At 37.1% G+C, this 24,304-nt stretch overlaps 1 protein-coding gene across 1 annotated transcript in view; it reads right to left on the minus strand.

Moving 5' to 3' along the window:
* TEX11 (testis expressed 11) overlaps positions 1 to 24,304 on the minus strand; it is a 381,172-nt gene that overhangs the window by 268,036 nt on the left and 88,832 nt on the right. The window contains exon 8 of the mRNA XM_003484125.4: positions 16,493 to 16,578. Coding sequence (XP_003484173.3) covers positions 16,493 to 16,578 — 86 coding nt within the window. The remainder of the gene's footprint in view (positions 1 to 16,492; positions 16,579 to 24,304) is intronic.

The raw sequence follows: 24,304 nt of genomic DNA on the forward strand, positions 1-24,304 counted from the left end.
GCAGTAAGGCAAAAACAGGAAATCAAAGATACATAGATTTAGAAAGAAGACATAAAACTGTCTTTGTTTGCAGAAGACATGATACTCTATGTAGAAAATCAACAAAACAATTGAAAGAATTGACCAAAAAATGTCCTAGAACTAGTAAGTGATTATAGCAAGTTTTCAGGATACAAGGTTAACATGTACCAGTAATGAACATGTGGAAATTTTTTCTTGTCCTTTTAGGGCTGCACCCACAGCATATGGAAGTTCCCAGGCTAGGGGTCGAATCAGAGCTGCAGCTGCTGGCCTATGCCACAACCACAGGAACGCGGGATCAGGGCCATGTCTGCGACCTACACTATGGCTCACAGCAACACTGGATCCTTAACCCAATGAGTGAAGCCAGGGATAGAACCCATGTCCTAGTGGATACTAGTCGGGTTTGTTACTGCTGAGCCACTACAGGAACACCAAAAGTGTAGATATTGATATTAAAACCACAATACTATTTACACCCCAAAGATGAAATGCATGGACATAAATCTAACGAAATATGTAGAAGATCTATATGAGGAAAACTATAAAATTCTTTTTTTTTTTTTTTTTTTGGCCATTTCTTGGCCAACTCCCACAGCATATGAAGGTTCCCAGGATAGGGGTCGAATTGGAGCTGTAGCCGCCGGCCTACGCCACAGCCACAGCAATGCGGGATTCGAGCCGTGTCTGCAACCTACACCCCAGCTCACGGCAACGCCAGATCCTTAACCCACTGAGCAAGGCCAGGGATCGAACCTACAACCTCATGGTTCCTAGTCAGATTAGTTAACCACTGAGCCACAATGAGAACACCTAAAATTCTAATGAATGAAAATAAAGGAAAACTAAATAGGAGTTCCCACTGTAGCACAGTAGATTAAGAATCCGTAGTGGCCTGGGTCACTGCAGAAGTGCAGGTTCAACCCTCAGCCCAGCACAGAGGGTTAAAGGATCCACTGTTGCCACAGCTGTGGCATGGGTTGCAGCTACAGCTCAAATTCAGTCCCTGGCCTGGGAACTTCTATATGCCATGGGTGTTGCCATTAATTAAAATTTTTTTCAAAGAAAAACTAAATAAATTGAGAAAATCTCATGTTCATGGATGGAAAGACTCAGTGTTTTCAATATGTCGGTTCTTCTCAACTTGATCTACACATCAAATGAAATCCCAATCAAAATCCCAACAAGTTATATTACAAATATTGGCACAATTATTTTAAAGTTTCTATGAAGAGGGAAAAGACTGAATAGCCAACACAATAATGAAGGAAAAGTACAAGATGTAGGACTGCTGCTACTTGACTTTAAGACTTACTATAAAGCTACAGTTACCAAGACAGTTCCTTATTACAGTAATCAAGATATTGGTAAAAGAAAAGACAAATAGATTATTGAAACAGAATAGAGAGTCCACCATAAATACAGTCAAGTAATATTTGACAAAGAAGCACAGGCAATGCAATGGAGCAAAGTTAGTCTCTCCTAAAAATGGTGCTGAAATCAGTGGACTACTATATGCCAAAAAAAGAAAGAATCTAGACACAGACCTTACATCTCTCACAAAAAATTAAAAATTAACTCAAAATGGATCACAGACCTAAATGTAAAGTGCAAAACTATAAAACTTCTAGAAGATAATAAAAGGAGAAAATCTACATGGCTTTGGTTATGGTGGTGCCTTTTTAGGTACACTATCAAAGACACAATCCATGAAAGAAATAATTGATAAGCTGGATTTCATTAAAAATTTAAAACTTCTGCTTTGTGAAAGGCAATCAAGGGATTTAGAAGATAAGTAACAGGTTCAGAGAAAATATCTGCAAAGGACACATCTGATAAACACTGATATCCAAAATATACAAAGACACTTAAAACTCAACAATAAGAACACCCACTACTCAGTTTTTAAATGGGCCAAACTCCTTAACAGATACTTCATCAAAAAAGATATACAGGTAGTAAATAAGCCTATGAAAAGATGCTCCACACATCATATGTCATCAGGGAAATACAAATTAAAACAATCATGAAGTACCACTACACACCTTTTGGAATAGCCAAAATCCAAAATACCGACTACAAAAAAATGCTGGTGAGAATGTGGGAGCATAAGTCATACACTGCTGGTGTGAATGCAAAATGGTACAGCCACTGTATCCATTGGTGGTTCCTTATAAAAATAAACATACTCTTGGAGTTCCTGTCACAGCTCAGTGGTTAACAAATCCGACTAGGAACCATGAGGTTGCGGGTTTGATCCCTGGCCTTGCTCAGTGGGTTAAGGATCTAGCATTGCCATGAGCTGTGGTGTAGGTGGCAGAGCAGCTCGGATCTGGCGTTGCTGTGGCTGTAGCGTAGGCCAACAGCTACAGCTCCGATTAGACCCCTAGCCTGGGAACTTCCATATGCCACAGGTGCGGCCCTAGAAAAGACAACAACAACAAAAAACTAAACATACTCTTATAGGACCCAGCAATCATGTTCTTTGTGATTTGCCCAAAGGACCTGAAAACTTATGTCCACAGAAAAACCTGCACGTGGCTGTTTATAGTAGCTTTATTCATAATTGAGAAAACTTGTAAGCAACCAAGATGTCCTTCAGTAGGTGAATGGATAAACTGTAGTACATCCGGATAATACAATATTATACAGCACTAAAAAGACATGAACTGTCAAGCCAAGAAAAGACATGAAGGAACCCTAAATGCATATTACTAAGTGAAAGAAGGCAATCTGAAAAGCCTACATACTATATGATTCCAACTATATGACATTCCAGAAAAAGGCAAAACTAGGAGACTAAAAAGATCAGTGGTTGACAGGGGTTGCAGAGAGGGAGAGATGAATAGGCAGAGCACAGAGAATTTTTAGGGCAGTGAACCTATTCTGTATGATACTAAAGTGCTATAATGATAGATACATGTCATTACACATTTGTCCAAACCTATAGAATATACATAAGCAACAGTGAACCCTAAGGTAAACTGCAGACTTAGGTGATTATGATGCCTAAGTTCAGCCTTGATAAAAAAAAAAAAAGTACCATTCTGGTGAGTTATATTATAGGGGAGGCTATGCATGGATATGTGGGAAATAGAAGTTATGTGGGAAATCACTGCACCTCCCTCTCAATTGTGTTGTAAACCTAAAATTTCTCTAAAAAGATTCTGTCTTAAAAAAATCAATCACACTCAAAACTGAGGGGGTGTGGTCTTGAAGACTGTGCACATGCTCAAGACTCCCCTTTCAGGCTTGACCAGAAAGAGAACCTACTAACTATTGGCCCCTGCCTGAATTCAGGGCAAGATAATAAATTCACTGAACTATGAAGATAGTCTCTAAAACAAACAAACATACAACAGGGAAGGGTGAAAATCCAACTGGCTAAGTGGACTTAATATAACCTTTGACCAAGGGTTTATGTATCCAAATGCAGGGGTGAATCCCAGAAAGATATATAAGAAAAACTCAGCAGGGACATACTGCGAGATAAATAGACTTTGCAGAATTAGTTCAGTCCAGTTACCAAATAGATGAACAAACAAACAATAAAAAGAACAATGAGTTCCAAAAAGAGGGGAAATTGGAATCCAGACTTGCTACAATATATTATCCAAAATGCCTAGTTTTCAACCAAATATTATATGGCATGCAATAAAACAGTAAAATGTGACTCATATAGAGGAAAAGGAGCAGGCAATAGAAACTGCTTTGAGAGGTCCCACACATTACACATACTAGAAAAATATTTCAGAGCAACTATCAGAAATATGTTCAAAAAATTTAGGAAATATGGAGTTCCTGTCGTGGCTCAGTGGTTAACAAATCCAACAAGGAACCATGAGGTTGCGGGTTCGATCCCTGGCCTCGCTCAGTGGGTTAATGATCCGGGGTTGCCATGAGCTGTGGTATAGGTTTCAGACGCGGCTCGGATCCGGCGTTGCTGTGGCCCTAGCGTAGGCCGGTGGCTACAGCTCTGATTAGACCCCTAGCCCGTGAATCTCCACATGTCACAAGTGCAGCCCTAGAAAAAGACAAAAAAAATTTCTTTTAGGAAATAATGATTAAAGAATTAAAGGAAGGTATGATAACAATGATTCATCAAATAGAGAATAGTAACATATCAATTAAATGATAGAAATCTGAGCAGTGCTGGGGGCAAAAACCAAAAAAAAAAAAAAAAGAAAGAAATCTTACTTTTTTTTGGTCTTTGTAGGGTAGGGCTACACCCGAAGCATATGGAAGATCCCAGGGTAGGGGTTGAATTGGACCTGTAGTGGCCAGTCTGCACCACAGCCACAGCAACTCGGGATCCAAGCTGCATCTGTGACCTATACCACAGCTCATGGCAATGCCGGGTCCTTAACTCACTGAGTGAGGCCAGGGATTGAACCCGAGTCCTCATGGATACTAGCTGGGTTCATTACTGCTGAGCCATGATGGGAACTCCAGAAATCATTTTAAAAGGTGGAAATTCTCAAGTGGAAATCCTCAAGTTATTGTCTTGCATCAGACAATAACTGAAATGAAAAATTTACTAGAAGAGGCTCAAAGTAGAACTGGGCATGCAAAAAGAGAATAAATAAACTTGAAGATAGATTGAAAGTCATTATACAAATCTAAGGCATAAACAAAAACAGAGTGAGGGAAAAAGAACAGTGCCTCAGAGAAATGTGGGGCATCATTAAACACATTGGCATGTATAATCAGAGTACAAGAAGAAAAGAAGTGAGAGAAATGGATAGAAAACATATTCTAAGAAATAATGGTTGAAAATGTCCCAAAGTTGATGAAAAACAATAATATACATATCAAGAAGCATAATAGGCTCCATGTAGGATGATACAAAAAAAAATCCATACCCAGACACATTACGGCCAAATTATTAAAAGTCAAAGAGAAAATACCAAAAGCAGTTAAGAAACAGATCTGGATCAAGATGGCAGAGGAGGAGTTCCCACAGTGGCTCAGTGGTTAACAAACCCAACTAGTATCCATGACTAGTTGGTCTGATCCCTCGCCTTGCTCAGTGGGTTGAGGATCCGGAGTTGCCCTGAGCTGTGATATAGGTCACAGACGCATCTCAGATCCTGCATTGCTATGGCTGTGGTGTAGGCTAGCAGCTACAGCTCCAACTGGACCCGTAGCCTGGGAACTTCCACATGCCACAGGTGCAGCCCTAAAAAGACAAAAGACAAAAAAAAATTAGGATGGTGGAGGAGTAGAATATGGAGGTCACCTTCTCCCAAAAACATTTCAAAAAAAAAAAAAAAAAAACCTCTGGGAGTTCCCACTGCGGCACAGCAGGTCATGGATCCGGCATTGTCTCTGTCGCAGTGCGGGTTCAATCTCTGGCCTAGCACAGTGGGTTGAGGATCTGGCGTTGCCACAGCTGTGGCATAGGTGGCAGTTGTGGCTCAGATTCAATCCCTGGCTCAGAAACTTCCATACTCGGATAAAGGAAAAAAAAACATACACATTAAACGATTCTAACAGAACATCTACTGAATGCTGGCAGAAGACCTCAGAATTCAAAAAAAAAAGGCAAGAAAACCTCCACATAACTGTGTAGAACAAAAGGGGGAAAAATAAAAGCAGTTAAGAGAAAAATGTTTTATCACATAAAAGGGAGTAACAGTAAGATTAACAGCTGACTCATCAGAAACAATACCACAAGGCAAGGATGACATGTTCAAAATGCTTAAAGAGGAAAAAACTGTCAACTAAGAAGCCTTTATTTAGGAAACTATTTTTCAAAGTGAAGATTAAATAAATACATTCCCAGGCAAACAAAAACTAAGAATTTCTTTCTAGCGAATCCGCCTTATAAGAAATACAAAAGGACAGTCTCCAGGCTGAAAGCAAGTGGCATCAGACAACAATTTAAATCCATATTTAAAAAAGACTGTTGGAAGTTCCCTTGTGACAGCAAGTTAAGGATCTGGCATTGCTGCAGCTATGGTGCAGGCTGCAACTGCAGTGTGGGTTTGATTCCTGGCCCAGAAATTTCCATATGCTGTGGGTGTGGCCAAAAAAAATGTTAGTAATCTGGTAGATAAGTATAAAAGACAGTATGATTACATACTTCTTTTCCTTCCCTTTCTTATTTAAAAAGCACCTACATAAATGTCTACCAAATTTTATCGTTTGGGTATTATATATGTAATATATTTGACAATAACAACATAAAGAAGCAGGTTGGAATGAAGTTATAATTAGATTAAGGAAATGACACCAGATTCAAATCTACAGGAATAAATGAAGGAAATAAAAAATGACAAGAAGGTTAATACATTTAAAAATTCTATAAATACAGAGTTCTCTCATGGAGCAGCAGATTAAGGATTTGGCATTGTCACTACAGAGACTCAGGTTGCTGCTATGGCACAAACTTGATGCCTGGCCCGGGGAACTTCCACATGCCATGGGTGTGATCAAATAATAAATTAAAATTCTATAAGAATATTCATGGTCTCCTTTTTTCTCTAATCTTCTTTAAAATACGTAAGATTAGGAGTTCCCATCATGATACAGCGAAAATGAATCCGACTAGGAACCATGAGGTTGCGGGTTTGATCCCTGGCCTCACTCAGTGGGTTAAGGATTTGGCGTTGCCATGAACTGTTGTGTAGGTTTCAGACGCGGCTCGGATCCCGCATTGACATGGCCCTGGCGTAGGCCGGTGGCTACAGTTCCGACTCGACCCCTAGCCTGGGACCCTCCATATGCTGCTGGTGCAGCCCTAAAAAGACAAAAAGACAAAAAAAAATCCATAAGATTATATAAAGCAATAATTATAACCAAATTTTGAAAATAGTGATGATGGCTGCAACACAGTGAATGTAATTAATGCATTTTAATGATTTATACACTTAAAATGACTAAAATAGCAAATTTTATGATATATATATATACTACCAAAATAAAAATAAATTCATTAGTTTTCAAAAAATATCCACTTCTAAGACAAAAGGAGGTAGTAAAGGGAAAAAAGGGGAAAGTAGTCATTAGACATAGAAAACGAAAACCAAAATGTCAAGTATAAATCCAAAAATGATATTAACATTAAATATAAATGGATTAAACAATATAATCAAATGGCAGGGATTTTCAGACTAAATTAAAGAACAAGATCCAACTATATGATGTTGACAAGAGACACACTTTAGATACAGAGAAACAAAGAGGATGAAAGTAAATAACAAGCGTAAGAGTGCTAGCACTAGAGTGGCTATATAATATCCAATAAAATAGACTTCAAACAAAAAAAATGTTACCAGAGATGAAAGATATTTTATAATGATAAAAGGGCTAATCCATCAGAAAGATATAATAAGTATAAACATATATGGACCTAACAAGAGAGCCCCAAAATACATGAAGCAAAAGTTGACAAAATAGAATGGAGAGGTACATAATTCAAAAAGGACAGTTGGGGACTTCAATAATGGATAGTACAACTAGGCAGAGCATCAAAAAGGATACAGAAGACTTGAACAGCACTATAAACCTACTAACCTAACAGACATCTACATCACACTCCACCCAGTAGTAGCAACAGACTACATACTCTTCTCAAATAAACACATTCTCTAGAATGGACCACATTCTAGGCCTTAAGAAGTTCCAGCTGACTTAACAGGACTGAAATCATAGAAAGTATGTTCTCTACCTACATGGAATTAAATCAGAAATCAAGAATAAAAAAAATATGTGGAAATTAAACAACACACTCCAAATAACCAACAGGTCAAAGAATAAATCACAAGGGAAATTAGAAACGACCTTGAACTGAATGAAAAGGAAAAGAAAACATGCCAAAAATTATGGTAATAGTTAGGGGAAATTTTATAACTATAAACAACAATATTAAAAAAGATCTCATGGAGTTCCCATTGTGGCTAAGTGGTTAACGAACCCAACTAGTATCCATGAGGATACAGGTTCGATCCCTGGCCCTGCTCATTGGGTCAGGGATCCTGCATTGCTGCGAGCTGTGGTGTAGGTTGCAGATGCAGCTTGGATCCTGCATTGCTGTGGTTGTGGTGTAGGCCAGCAGCTATAGCTCCGATTCAACCCCTAGCCTGGGAACCTCCATATGCCGCAGGTGTGGCCCTAAAAAGATAAAAAAGATTTCAGGAGTTCCCTGTTGGCCTAGTGTTTAAGGATTCAGTGTTGTCACTGCTGTGGCTCAGGTTCAATCCCTGGACTGGGAAATTCTGTATGCTCATGGGCGCAGTCAAAACAATAAAAAATAAAAACAGGAGTTCTCGTTGTGACTCAGTGGAAACGAATCTGACTAGCATCCATGAGGATGCAGGTTCAATCCCGGGCCTTGCTCAGTGGGTTAAGGATCCGGCATTACTGTGGCTGTGGTGTAGGCCAGTAGGTACAGCTCCAATTCAACCCCTAGCTTGGGAACATCCATATACCACCAGTGTAGCCCTAAAAAGACAAAAAATAAATAAGTAAATTTTTAAAATAAAAAAATTTCTCAGGGAAAAAATGACAGCAAACTAAGCCTAAAGCAAACAGAGGGGAAAAGTCATGAAGATTATAATGGAAATAAATGAAACAGATGATTTAAAAAACAATAGATTTGGAGTGGACAGGCAATGAGATCCTGCTGTATAGCACAGGGAACTATATATCTAACCCTTGTGATGGAACATGATGGAGGATAATGTGAGAAAAAGAACGTGTGTGTGTGTGTATATGACTGAGTCACTTTGCTATATAGCAGAAATTGACAGAATATTGTAAATCAATCATAATAAATTTTTTAATTATAAAAAACAATAGAGAAAATCAAGAAAATCAAAAATTGGTGTTTTGATAAGATCCAACAAGTTAACAAACTTTAGCTATACTGACCAAGAAAAGAATAGAGAGGACTCAAATTACTAAAATCAGTAATCAAAGAGAGGAAACACTACTACTACCTTTGGAGAAAGACTTCCTAAAAGACTAGAGATCCGGTATCTCAGCCATGTGCCCTTGCATCAATCTCTTAATCTCTCTAAATTTCCATTTCCTTAACTGTACAAGATGAAGCTGATCTATAACAGTCATTTATTTGGCTTTATAGGGCTGTACCTCTGGCATATGGAGGTTCCCAGGATAAGGGCTGAATCAGAGCTATAGCTGCTGGCCTACACCACAGCCACAGCAACACGGGATCCGAGCTGCATCTGCGACCTGCACCACAGCTTGTGGCCATGCCAGATCCCCGACCCACTGAACAAGGCCAGGAATCGAACCCACATCCTCATGGATACTAGTCAGGTTCGTTACTGCTGAGCCACGATGGGAACTGAAATATAACAGTCATTTTTAAACTATAAGCAGATGAATCATTTTTTTCAAACAAAATCTTACAAGGACATACTACATAGGAAATTGATTAAAGCCTAACTTCCGTGAAGCAAGATTGGGATCATAGAGAAGTGTGAATAAGGCTCCTCCTTCTCTTAAAGGAGATTCTGAAGCTCTTCTAGCAGAATCCAAGGGTACCACAGAACACGGTTTCTTAATTACTGAACTAGATGATCTGTAAGCCTTCTTACAGCTATAAAGTGTTATCTGTAGTAAGTTAATCTTTTTTTTTTATGCTTTTTAGGGCTGCACCTGCAGCATATGGAAGTTCCCAGGCTCGGGGCTGAATCAGAACTGCAGCTGCCAGCCATAGTCACACCAACACAGGATCCAAGCTGGGTCTGCAACCTACACCACAGCTCATGACAACGACAGATCCTTAACCCACTGAGCAGGGCCAGGGATGGAACCCACATCCTCATGGATACTAGTCATGTTTGTTCCACTGAGTCATGATGGGAACTCTGTGAGTTATCTTCTTATCAAGAAGATGTGGTACATATATACGATGGAATACTACTCAGCCATAAAAAAGAACAAAATAATGCCATTTGCAGCAACATGGATGCACTAGAGATTATCATACCAAGTGAAGTCAGAAAGAGAAAAAAACCATATGATATCACTTATCTGTGGAATCTAAAGCAGGGCACAAATGAACCTATCTACACAGCAGAAAGAAACTCATGGACATAGAGAACAGACTTGTGGTTACTGGGGGGAGAAGTGGGATTTATGGGGAGTTTAGAGTTGGTAGATGCAAACTATTACATTAGAATGGATAAGAAATGAGGTCCTACCATATAGCACAGGGAACTATATTCAGTCTCTTGGGATAAACCACAATGGAAGATAATATGAGAAAAAGAATGTATATATGTATGACTAGATCACTATGCTGTACAGCAGCAATCAATGCAATATCATAAATCACGTATACCCTAATAAAAATAAATTTGTTTTTAAAAAATTTAAAAATTAAAAAATAAAAACAAGCGATGGAGAGGGTATGGAGAAAAGGGAATACTCCTACACTGTTGGTAGGAATGTAAACTGATACAGCCACTATGGAAAACCATATGGAAGTTCCTCAAAAAACTAAAAATAGAGTTGTTGGAGTTCCCTGGCAGCTCAACAGATTATTAAAGATCCGGCATTGTCACTGCTATGGCAAGTGTTCGATCCATGGCCCAGGAACGTCTGCATGCCAAGGGCACGGCCAAATAAATAAATAAATATAGAGTTATCATATGATCCAGCAATCCCACTCCTGGGCATATATCCATACAAAATTATAATTAAAAAAGATACATGCACCCCTATGTTCATAGCAGCACTATTTACAACAGTCAGGACATGGAAACAACCTAAATGCCAAGGGGGGTGGTGATGAGGAGGGATGGATTGGGAGTTTGGGGTTAACAGACGCAAACTATTATATATAGAATGGATAAACAACAAGGTCCTATTGTCCAGCACAAGGAACTATATTCAATATCCTATGATAAACCATAATGGAAAATAATATGAAGAAGAAATGTGTTGGGAGTTCCTATTGTAGTGGTGCAGAAACAATGATACGTTTTCCTTGTCATTTGACATATTAAAAGAGCTTTTTAAAAACTATAGTTTTTAATGACATGCATTTGGAGGATTTAAGGAGCTGAGTTTTTTCAAAATGGAGTTTAAATAAATAAGGTTAATGAAATGAAACCAAGCTAAAGACTATACATAGGGAAATTCCTAGTTGGTGATCTCTTGTTGTATTAGAGATAGTGAGATAAAGTGGAAAAAAACTAAAATGTTAATATTGAGCATTTATGAGTGTGGGATTACAGGGGACTTTTTATTTTCCATATTACATATGTTCGTGATATTTAAATTTTTATAATTAGCACATATAACTTATTTCATCAGTAAAAAAGTTTTAAACATTACTTTTACTATATCCATGGGTATTACCCATTCATTTTGATTCTTTTCCCTAAATTTAATTTGCCATAATTAGAAAATAGATTTTACAGCAAAAGTGGAAAAGTGAGCCTCCCCCAGTGCTTATTAGCCAGTAGCTCCAAGGAACACAGTAGAATGATTAGAAAGAACTACTAAAAATCAAGGAAAAATCATCCATGATTAAGAATATGACTAAAGTTTTGGGATTAGATCATTTTCCTTTCGGGGTGGGGGGGAATCTGTAGTCTTTGTAGTAAATTAATACAACTCCAAAGCCTCTTTGTTTGGTATATAGTGCTACTTGTAGAATACTAATTAGTTACATTGCAATTTCTGAACACCTTTTCTAAAAAGACAAGTTCAGCAAAATATATATCCAAATTATTAGAAAGGACTTTTTTTTTTTTTTTTTGTCTTTTTGCTATTTCTTTGGGCCGCTCCCACGGCATATGGAGGTTCCCAGGCTAGGGGTCTAATCAGAGCTGTAGCCACCAGCCTATGCCAGAGCCACAGCAACGTGGGATCCGAGCCGCGTTTGCAACCTACACCACAGCTCACAGCAACGCCAGATCGTTAACCCACTGAGTAAGGACAGGGACCGAGCCCGCAACCTCATGGTACCTAGTCGGATTCGTTAACCACTGCGCCACGACAGGAACTCCAGAAAGGACTTTAAAATATCAAACACTAAACTGAAATTCCACCAAGGCAACTGAGAGGCCACTAACAAATCCCCTATAGTGCAGAAGAAAGTTCTATGTCAGCAGTCTCTTCCCACCTACTTATTCTTGTCTCTGCCAGCAGCATACAGAAGCACTCAATATAGTAAGAATTACAAAAAGGGAGAAAAAGAAAAATTGTACTTTATTAAACAAAAACCCATATTTCCAACACTCATTTCAAAGATCTGAAAACCTGGAGTTCCCATCCTGGTGCGGCGGAAATGAATCCGACTAGGAACCATGAGGTTGCACGTTCAATCCCCGGCCTCGCTCAGTGGGTTAAGGATGTGGTGTTGCTGTGAGCTGCAGTGTAGTCACAGACATGGCTTGGATCTCGCGTTGCTGTGGCTTTGGTATAGGCTGGCAGCTGTAGCTCCAATCCAACCCTAGTGTGGGAACCTCCATATGTTATGGGTGCGACCCTAAAAAGCAAAAACAAACAGATGAAAAAAACAGAGATCTGAAAACTTATATTCTATGCAGTCCTAACTGAATTTGTCAGTTGAATACAATGATACAGGTACCTTGATACCCACAGTAAATTAAAATGAAGGATTCCCAATTTCAATCATATTTACAACAGCCTTTCTTAATCTGTGACATCTCTAATAAGGAGACATAACCCAAAAGGTGTGGCAGAAAACAAGGAAAGCAGCAGCTGTTTATGAACTTTTCTTAGCAAAAGAAAAGTTAGGGGGGAGATAAAAACTGAGAAAGGTCCTAAACTGAGATCTGTTAACAAGAACTGAGAGAAAGAAAAGAGCTTCATAAATAATACCCGCTACCACCCTTTATGTTCTAGGCTTCTACTTCAACAAAATTCCAATATACTACAGCAATTTTGATATCGTTTGGGTTAAAATGAGGGGTTTTCCTTTTAGGCTGAATGGGTACTTTCAAATTGACTCTCTCAAAAGGGTTACAACTGTAGAAAATATATTCACTTTCCATGGCCTCCTCCTGGTATAAAATTTATAGAGAAAGATGCTTAATTAGCAGCTATTCATTCCTGCTTGTATCATCAACTGCTCCCAATGGTGTTCTCAACATATGGATAATCAAAGCACAAAGAAAAACTGTCCCAGAGCTTGGCAGTATAAGATAGAAGATATGGATGTTTGTCTTTATAATATTTTTACCTGGGAAGTCAAAGTAATCTGCATTTGATTTCATTGTGGTAAATTTCATTTTAAAGTTTTACTTATTAGAATATACTTGATTTATAATGTTTCTTCAATTTCTGTTGTACAGCAAAGTGACTCCGTCATACATAGTTCCCTGTGCTATACTCACTGTGGTAAATTTTAGAATAAACTAGTGAAGTAGCCACACTAATGTTCATTTGCAGTAAATAGCAAACACATCACCTAGCAATACCATCAGCTACTACCATTTATTGAGCAGTTTCTATTTCCCAAGCATGTAACTAAACAATCTACAATACAAAATGAGCCAGAAAGACAAAGACAAATACCATATGATATCACTTATAACTGGAATCTAATATCCAGCACAAATGAACATCTCCTCAGAAAAGAAAATCATAGACTTGGAGAAAAGACTTGTGGATGCCTGATGGGAGGGGGAGGGAGTGGGAGGGATCGGGAGCTTGGGCTTATCAGACACAACTTAGAATAGATTTACAAAGAGATCTTGCTGAATAGCATTGAGAACTATGTCCAGACACTCATGCTGCAACAGAACAAAGGGTGGGGGAAAAAATGTAATTGTAATGTATACATGTAAGGATAACTTGATCCCCTTGCTGTACAGTGGGAAAATAAAAATAAATAAATAAATAAATAAATTTTACAAGCTGATTTGCACTAGAAAAAAAAAACAATCTACAATACATGCATCATTGCATTTAAACTCTACAATAATTCTAAAAGTAGGTATCACAAGATTGATAATTATTTTTACCTCTTTTTAAGCACATTAAAATATAATCTTTTTCAAGGAATTTGACAATACTTCACCAAGTTAATTTTATCTCCCCAAAAGATGTTGGAAAATAATCTGGCAGGAAGATTAAAACAAAGTATAATTAGGCTAGAATTCAAATCCTCCCTGTTTTCCTTAATCTCATCTTCGTAACAAAAATTCAAGTCTGTCTTTTTCCCATTTTATGTTCTTGCCTCCTTTGTCAAAGATTAGAATTGCTGGGAAACCTAGACAGCTGCATGCAAATCAATGAAACTAGAACACACCCTCATTCCATGCACAAAAATAAACTCAAAATGGCTGAAAGACTTAAATATAAGACAAGACACCATCAAACTCCCGGAAGAGAACATAGGCAAAACATTCTCTGACATCAACCTTACAAATGTTTTCTCAGGTCAGTCTCCCAAAGCAACAAAAATAAGAGCAAAACTAAACCAATGGGACCTAATCAAACTGACAAGCTTTTGCACAGCAAAGGAAACCAAAAAGAAAACAAAAAGACAACTTACAGAATGGGAGAAAATAGTTTCAAACAAATGCAACAGACAAGGGCTTAATCTCTAAAATACACAAGCAACGTATACAACTCAATAGCAAAAAAACCGACAACCCAATGGAAAAATGGGCAAAAGACCTGAATAGACATTTCTCCAAGGAAGATATACAGATGGCCAACAAGCACATGACAAAATGCTCAACATCCCTGATTATTAGAGAAATGCAAATCAAAACTACCACGAGATACCACCTCACACCAATCAGAACAGCCATCATTAATAAGTCCACAAATAACAAGTGCTGGAGGAGGCCTGGAGAAAAGGGAACCCTCCTGCACTGCTGGTGGGAATCTAAGCTGGTACAACCACTATGGAGAACAGAATGGAGGTACCTTAGAAAACCATACATAGAACTACCATATGACCCAGCAATCCCACTCTTGGGCACATATCCAGACAAAACTTTCCTTAAAAGAGACACATGTACCCACATGTTCACTGCAGCACTATTCACAAGAGCCAAGACATGGAAACAACCCAAATGTCCATCGACAGATGATTGGATTGGGAAGATGTGGTATATATGTACACAATGGACTACTACTCGGCCATAAAAAAGAATGACATTATGCCATTATAGCAACATGGATGGAACTAGAGGCTCTCACACTGAGTGAAGTAAGTCAGGAAGAGAAAGACAGACACCATATGACATCACTTATCTCTGGTATCTAATATATGACACAAAGGAACCTTTCCACAGAAAAGCATGGATGTGGAGAATAGACTTGTGGCTGACCGGGGGGGGGGGGGGGGGGGGGAGTGAGATGGATTGGGAGCTTGAGGTTAACGGATGCAAACTATTGCTTTTGGAATGGATTAACAATGAGATCCTGTTGTGTAGCACTGAGAACTATGTCTAATAACTTATGATTATGATAATGGGAGAAAAAAGCATGTATACATGTATGTGTAACTGGGTCCCCATGCTGTACAGTGGAAAAAAAATTGTGTTGGGGAAATAACAATTAAAAAAAAAAGAATGCCAGAATCAAAAAACAAAAAAAAAAAAAAAGGAGTTCCCATCATGGCTCAGTGGTAACAAACCCGACTGGGATCTATGAGGATGAGGGTTCAATTCCTGGCCTTGCTCAGTAGGTTAAGGATCCAGCATTGCCGTGAGCTATGGTGTAGGTCACAGACATGGCTCAGATCCTGCATTGCTGTGGCTGTGGTATAGGTCCAGCAGCTGTAGCTCCAATTCAACCCCTAACCTGGGAACCTCCATATGCCGTGGGTGCGGCACTAAAACCAAAAAAAAAAGAATACAAAAGTCAAAATATAGTGGTGCTCAGAGTTCTCTTGTGGCACAAGTGGGTTAATGATCTGGCATTGTCACTGCTGTAGCTTGGGTCACTGCTGTGGCATGGGTTCGATCCCTAACCCAGGAATTTCCATATGCCACTGGCATGGCCAAAAAAATTTTTTTTTAAATATAGCAGTGCTCTATAAATTTGTTACCATATAGATTTTGATAAAAATATGACTTTGGGTCAAATTATATTCCTATACTAAGCCTTATAGTAAGTACTTAATATATACTTATTTGACTGATATGAAAATACCAAAATTCATTTAAGACTAGTAATTTTAGTTAATCCTACTACTATTTACCCACCTGGGTATGGCACACAACAGTATGTACCAAAGCAAAAAAAAAAAAAAATTTCCATATTGTTGATGGAAATACAAAGGAGGAATGGAGGGAGAACATGCTCTTACATTATATTAAGAGTAAAATACATTTTTCTATCAACAAGAATAATAAACAATACCTGATAAAGCAGTAAATAAATTTAGCATGTTGGCTTTTGAAGTCTTAAAATGTTTAAAATGCCAAAGAACCCTACAGTAAGTATTAAATGAACTCTATGATAATAATCCTGAATTTACACTCATTATTTTTGTTTACATTACCTAAGCCAGAAAGAACTTTCTTCATATTTATTATTCTTGTAGGTTTCTATTCCAAAGTTGTAACAGAGACTGTGAAGATATTCAGTCTGCAATATAAAAAAAAAAAAAAAGATAGGTCAGATTCATGATTACCTTAATATTAAAAAAATCTATCATTTCAGAGTCTTTAAGAAATAGTTAAAGGGTTCTGTACATCAAAATAACCCACTCATCTTTATCAAAACCTCTCAATTTATATAAAGAGGAGCTACAAAATATTCAGGGTGTGGCATTAGTTATGTATGTAAAAGTAATACAGTACATTAGAACAGAACTTGAAAGCTCCTTTGTAACAGGAAATGGGAAACCTAATCATTGACCAGGAAAAAGAATGGGCTAAAATGCCTCTGTATGTTGCCAGATTCAGTAAAAGGCATTAGAAACCAGAGTAGGAGTTCCCGTCGTGGCGCAGGGGTTAACGAATCCGACTAGGTACCATGAGGTTGCGGGTTCGGTCCCTGACCTTGCTCAGTGGGTTAACGATCCGGCATTGCCGTGAGCTGTGGTGTAGGTTGCAGACGTGGCTCGGATCCCGCGTTGCTGTGGCTCTGGTGTAGGCCGGTGGCTACAGCTCCGATTAGACCCCTAGCCTGGGAACCTCCATATGCCGTGGGAGCGGCCCAAAGAAATAGCAAAAAAAAGACAAAAAAAAAAAAAAAAGAAACCAGAGTATATTCAAAGAAAACAAAATCACCACTAAAGGGAGGACAAAATATGAATGAATTTTTTCAAACTTAATACAACTTAAAAAAATTCTGAAATTCTGAAATGTGTCCAAAGCACTATCTAATCATAAGACTTATTTAGAAATAATTATTTTAATGGATCTCTTAATAACAACAAAATTTTTCTATACATAAATTACCACTGAGGTAAAAATAGGAACAAGTAGTATGTGAATGGCGTCATAGGAAAATAATCTTATGGGTTAATCGGCATCTCAGTTCCTCTATCAACACCGTATCTTACAGAATTTTCATCTATCAAATACTGGGAAGTGGCAGAGGAGAAAAAAATTTATTCTAATTATTTACCCAAATATCCCTTCAGTATTTACAGAAACCATCTACCCAGAATCTGATTATACCCATATAAAGGAGTCCTTTATAAGTTCTACCTGAGTAAGACTACAGAAGCTGATCCTCAATTAAGAACCCAAGATCTGAGGCAAGTTATTCATAAGAAATGTGTAAAGACCTGTCTTGCTTCAAAAAAGTTTCCCTTTGAATTACAGTACAGTACATTCAAAAAGTAGAAGTTCAATATGCATGCCTGAGCACATCAGACCTACCGTATATTTAAATCTAAAATAAAGAATAGTCTTGGTAATGTGGGTCTGGCAAGAATCCAAAAGTATTTAAATGCATTCTTGACATTTCAGCAGAAAAAGCTTAACTCATTACATGCCCCAGATCCCAGAGGTTCACACAGAGCCACACCAATTATGTAGCTATACAGGAATAATGCAGCTTACACCCACTTGCTACCTAGAGGCTTGCAATTAATTTATAAAGAGAAAAATGGAAAATAAAACTTTTGGTGAACATTTAAATGTACTGAGTCTTTATTTAATTCCCTCATTGTTTCTGCCCTCACAATCCCTTCCAGTGTACTTAGATTAAATGCTACTTCCTAGGGGAGAAAATAATACAAAATAACAATGAACTTATAAGAACAAAGCTACAAAATACTAAAATATCTTTCAAGAGACCTGCAGCATATTTTCAATGTAATGACAGAAAGAAAAAAAAAAAACTTTTAACTACCAGTACTGCCCCATTCACTCATTCATTCATACACTCAATAGTAAATATTTACTAAGCATGTCCTATCTATTAGGCACTGTTTTAAGCTTTAGAGATAAATCAGTGAACAAAACAGACAAAAATCGCTGTCCTTGTGAAACATTTCTAATGGGATATTAAATATTAAGATTTATACAAATACCTCATTAAAAAACACTTTCCAGGCCTTCCATGGAGTGGTTAACATCTCACTTCGCGAGCAATACACAATGGCAAAAAACAATACAAAGAAGGTAGATCTCTAAGTTCCTTGTATATTGGTCATATAGAAATGGATGTATAGAACCAGGATTCATGGAATCTCTAGAGCCTCCAGCCACTACTATATCTACTGGCCCAGAAATGACAAATCCAACCAAATATCTACTTTACAATGCCAAGATAAGACTACAGATGATTTTTAAAATTCAGTTAGATTGCTGTTAAAATGAGTTTGACTACTAATTTCTGAGTTCAGTATGAGGCTTTTTATTTTTAATTAACTAGATAATTTCTTTTTCTGCATATTACTTTATAAATTATGTTCTTAAAATTCAGAAAAAGCAAACCTATTATTTGTTTAGTCCCAAGTTCCAAGCTATTTCTCTCTGTGATTCTACTGTTTTAAACATTTATAGATTATGTACTTTTACATTTTGTTCAATTATAACAGTGTAGCAATAATTGAATGATAATTGCCTGGCTTTCTTCCTTAATGACTTTAAGACATTTAGCTTCTCTCCTTTACTCAGCTTTCTCTAATCCTAAGATATCTCAGTGATAACAACAGGTCATTATTTCTCCTGGTGATCTAAGATACGATTTTCCAAACACTTTATTTCTCTGCCTCTAAACAACACTACAGCATTACCTTCTGCTATCATGTCAATGCCTTAAGTTATTCCTAACCAACTTTTGGGATATAGGGAGGATGTCTCAGAAAAAAAAAAAAAGAGCAGTTGGTTATTTAATTCATTCATTCCTTTTAAGTGAATAACACTATAGTTTGCTCCTTTCCAACTTTTATCTCATCATTTCCTCTCATTACAAGATTTCTTGCCCTAGATTTTCACATTTTGCCTAAACGTTAAGCTCATCAAAAGCACACTAATTTCACTGAGCTTTAGAATTAAAATCATGAGTTTCCTAATAGTATATAGTTCTATCAACCTTCCAAATAAAATACAAACTCTTAACTTAGAGGTTCTTTACTGGAAGCTCCATCCCAACAAAGGCATAGTTAATAATTACTCTTCTGTTACATATCCTTGATCCTTCAATTCAATTATTTCCCCTCTCTCTAGGTTTTCTTTTCCCTTTATTAGCTCTAATTCTGTGCAAAAGTTTTCTTCCCCTAAACGCTACCTAAGAGTCTCCTTTCATATCTTACAATATGCAACTCAGAGCCCATTTATTCCACAAAGCATACTAAGGAAAAGTTTCTGTCCTCTAGTAATTTATAATGTGAATATAAATAATCAATAAATTATTTTGGCTCTGGCCAAAATAAGAGACGGTGAAAACATGCAAGTGCAAACAATCCAAGACACTTTACAGATAAAATTATTAGAATTAATAAAAGAGTTCAAAGAATTTGCTGGATATTAAATAAACATTTTAAAGCAAACTCATTCTTATACACCAATGACAAACACCTAAAAATACATATATATCACTTACGATTGCAGTTGACTGTGAAATATCTTTATGCAGAAAATTATAAAACTATGTTGAAATACATTAAAGATGATTATATAAATTAGAATATATCACATTCATGGATAAGAAGTCCAACATCACAAAGATAGTGATGCTCTCCAAATTAACTATAGATCCAATGCCATTTCAATCAAAATTCCAATGGTTTTTTACCATACTTGACAAGCTGACTCTATAAGGAATATGGAAAAATAAAAGACCTAGAACAGCTAAAACAATGTTGAAGAAGAACAAAGTAAAAGGACTCATGCTATCAAGATTATACTGAGTTGAATAATGCTCTCCTTACAAAATTTATGGCTACCTGGAACCAGCAAACATTACCTCAATTGATAATAGGATCTTTGCAGTGTATTCAAGATGAAATAATACTGAATTAGGGTGTGTCCTAAATCCAATATAACCAGTGTCCTTATAAGCACAGCACTCAACAATAATATAGATAAAATGTAATTCTAAAAATGTCCCTCTAGCCTTTTGGAAGGTGAGAAAAAGGAAACAATTACCAAAAAGCAGAGAAAACAAACAAAAAACATTTGCTAGATTATACGGTAGTTCTATTCTTTAATTTTTTCAGGAATTGTCATACTGTTTCCCACAGTATGTGCATCATTTTACATCCTCGGTAACGTGCACAATGGTTGCAATCTCTCCACGTCTTCATTGACATCTGCTATTTTCTTTTGTTTTTGTTTTGTTTTGTTTGGATAGTGGCTGCCCTAACAAGTATAAAGCAATATCTCATTGTGATTTTAATTTCCTTTTCCTCAATGATTTGTATTGAGGAAATACCTGCATTGAGGAAATACCTGCATCTTTTAATGTGTTTGTTGGCCATGTGTATATCTTCTTTAGAGAAATGTCTATTCAAGTCCTTTGTCCATTTTAAAATCGGGGTTTTTTTTTTTATTGTTGTGTTGAAGTTCTTTGTATATTCTGGGTATTAACCCCTTATCAAATATATGATTTATAAATATTTTATTCCTCCCAAAGGTTGACTGCCTTTTCACTCTATTGATTGTTTCCTTTGATGTGCAGAAGTTTTAAAGTTTGATGTCACTTCTATTTTTGCTTTTGCTGCCTGTACTTTTGGTGCATATCTAAGAAATCACTGCCAAATCCAATGTAATAGAGTTTTCCCCCTACATTTTATAGTTTTAGGTCTTACATTTAGGCTCTCCATGCTATTTTGAGTTAACTTTTGTGTATGCTATAAGGTATGGCTCCAACTTCATTCTTTTGCATGTCATTAATTTTCCCACTGTCATTTGTTGGAATGACTGCTGCTTCCCCACTGAGTGGCTATGACATCCTTGTTGAAGATCATTTGATCATATAGATAAGGGTTTATTTCTGGGAGCTCTATTCTGTTCTGTATGTCTGTCCTTATGCCAGTACCAAAATGTTTTAACTACTATAGCATTGCAATAAGCTTTGAAATCAGAAAGTATGAGGCCTCACAACTTTATTCTTCATTTTCAAGATTATTTTAGCTATTCAAGGTCTCTTGAGAGTCTGTATGAATTTTAGGATGGTTTTTCTATTTCTGTGACACATGCCATTGGGATTTTGATAGAGATGGCATTGAGTCTGTAGACAGCTTTGAGTAGTATGGATATTTTAACAATATTGTCTTTTAATCCATAAACATGGAGTATCTCTCTATTTATTTGTGTCTGCTTTAATTTCTTGTATCAGTTTTTTTATAGTTTTCAGTGTACAAGTCTTTCATCTCCTTAGGTAAATTTATTCCTCAGTATTTTACACTTTCTGATACTCTTAAATTAAAATAAATTAGAAGTACAAACCCACTAGGATAAGGACAATATAAGAGCAGACCAAGAGTGACATAATTTTGGAAGCTAGAAAAGATACTGATAAATTAGTAATTGACTTAACAGACATGAGAAAACAGAATGATATGCTAGCAGTGGGGAAATCTGAAAAGCAACCCAATTTATATTGCCAAATCCTCCTCCCAAATTCAACAGTTGGCACCTCAGGTACATCTGAAAGGGCTGAAAACAGAAGACTTGGTTGAAAGTCTATTTACGTATTTATTTATTTGGCCACCCCATGGCATATGGAGTTCCTGGGCCAGGGATCAGATCCGAGCCACAGTTGTGACCTATGCCACAGCTGCAGCAACACTGGATCCTTAACCCACTGTGCCAGGCCAGGGATTGAACCTGTGTCCCGGTGCTCCAAAGATGCCACCAATCCCTTTGCACCACAGCTGGGACTCCTGAAAGTCTATTTTAAAAGAAGTTAGACTCTCAAGTCTCCTTTCTCACTCCATCAGACAAGCAACTGTTCTTCTATTACCCTACAACCAACTGCAAGAGGGGGGCAAAACAGAGGATCTCTGAACTTTGGGAGATGAGGCACAATTGAAGGTAGGGGTGCTATATTGAAAAGAGGATGATTAAATTAAAAATTCACATACTGGATATCAAGATCCAGCCTGCTTCCTCCTCCTTGACTCCAGAACCCAGGAGGCATGTATTGAATCACTGGAAGAGCCTCTTATCAGAAACTTGATCAGCTCAAGAGAAAAGATCCAAGGACACTGAAATGAGCAAACCACTCACCGTACAAATCATCTCATCCAAAATATCTTACAGAGAAGACCCAGGAACAGAGCTTCCAATGAGATTTTTAGTGTTTTGTTATTAAATATAAGCATCAAGTGATAATCAAACATTTGATGAAAGCATCTAGTAGAAATTCAGAGACCAAATATACACAAACACGCACATATGCACAGACCAAAAAAAAATCACCTTGGAGAAAACCGGAAATTATACAAAAAAAAATGAGGGAGAGGAATCTGTCAATATCTTCTGAGAGAGAATAAGATACTGCAACCCTGAAATAAGAACAAGATGCTATGAAAACAGAATATTCAGAAAAATAAAAAGCACCCCTGGAAATTAAAAGCATGGTATCAAAATGAAAAGTTTATGAGAACAGTTGGAAAATAAAAATTGAGAAAAATCACATAAATAGTAAAATAAAATGAAAAAGAGATGAAATACAAGTAAGAAAATATAAGAATATTAGGAAACCAATCTAGGAAACCTAACATCTGAAAAATAGGTACTCTAGAAAGAGAAAACAGAGAATAGTAAGTCATCAACAAAATGAGTAACAAAACAGAATTATCGGACTGAAATGGATTTCCAAGTGCTCAGAAAAATGAATGCAAAAAGATACACACCAGGATATATCATCATGAAATTTAAAAACACTGAGATAAGAAGAATATTCATTTCTAATCAAGAGAAAAAATAGTATAGTTGTAAAGAGCAAGGACTTTGAAGCCAACTAAGTTTGAATCCAGTTTCATCACGTTTTGCATATCCATTGGTAAGCTCCTAAAACTCTTTTTAACTCAGTCCTTACCTATAAAATGGAGAAAATAATCATACTCACTTCTTAAGGCTGTCACAAGGTTGTTGTAAAGATTAAATAAATTTATATTTATAAAGCACTGAGAATAATAATGCCTGGTACATAATAATGGTACATAAGTACCATTACTTATCATACAAATTTCCAAAGCAAAAAAAAAATCATGGTTTACACAAAGAATAAAGATTCAAAATAGTGAGTGACATCAGAGGAAATGGCACAGTAGGGAACTCCAAGGGCCTGGCATTTCAAAAAAACACTGATAAAAATAACTTGAAAACTGTCAGGAAAAAAATTGCTGGCACTCTTGAAAACAGTAAAAGATTTACAGCAACCAAGTGAATGCTAAGTCAAGGAAAAGGTGACAGTAGTAAAGTTCTGCAGCATTTTAACTTTAGTCTTGCCCCATCCCATTCACTGGTGCAGTGGCAATCTTGAAGATGGTAGCTTGCATTCCTGCTATGGGTGCCTGGTTGCCAAGGGAACAGAATAGGGACCTTGTTGCCAAGGAACTGGGTTTGTTTGATATGACCTGTCCAGGGGTTCCCAGAAGGACTAATACAAGGGGCTTGACTTTGTTTTTCCTAAAGCAGAACTCTTACAAGGTAGAAAAAATGGCTAAACAGAGGGTGTTCTTCAAAAACACTGAAACAGAAAGGAATAAGCTACTGCTGCTTGGGGCAAAAGATGACAATTGGGGCAAACAATATTCATGTTGAAAGCCTAGGAAGAAAAGCTGCAGAGAGTTACTTTGGAGAATAATGGCTTTGAAAACCTCACACATATAATGAGGTATCTAGAAAGCCATGTGTCCAGGGCAAGACACATGCTGAGAAAACACCTGAGAATATCCCAA

Source organism: Sus scrofa, chromosome X, assembly GCF_000003025.6.
Source record: "Sus scrofa isolate TJ Tabasco breed Duroc chromosome X, Sscrofa11.1, whole genome shotgun sequence".
Lineage (NCBI taxonomy): Eukaryota > Metazoa > Chordata > Mammalia > Artiodactyla > Suidae > Sus > Sus scrofa.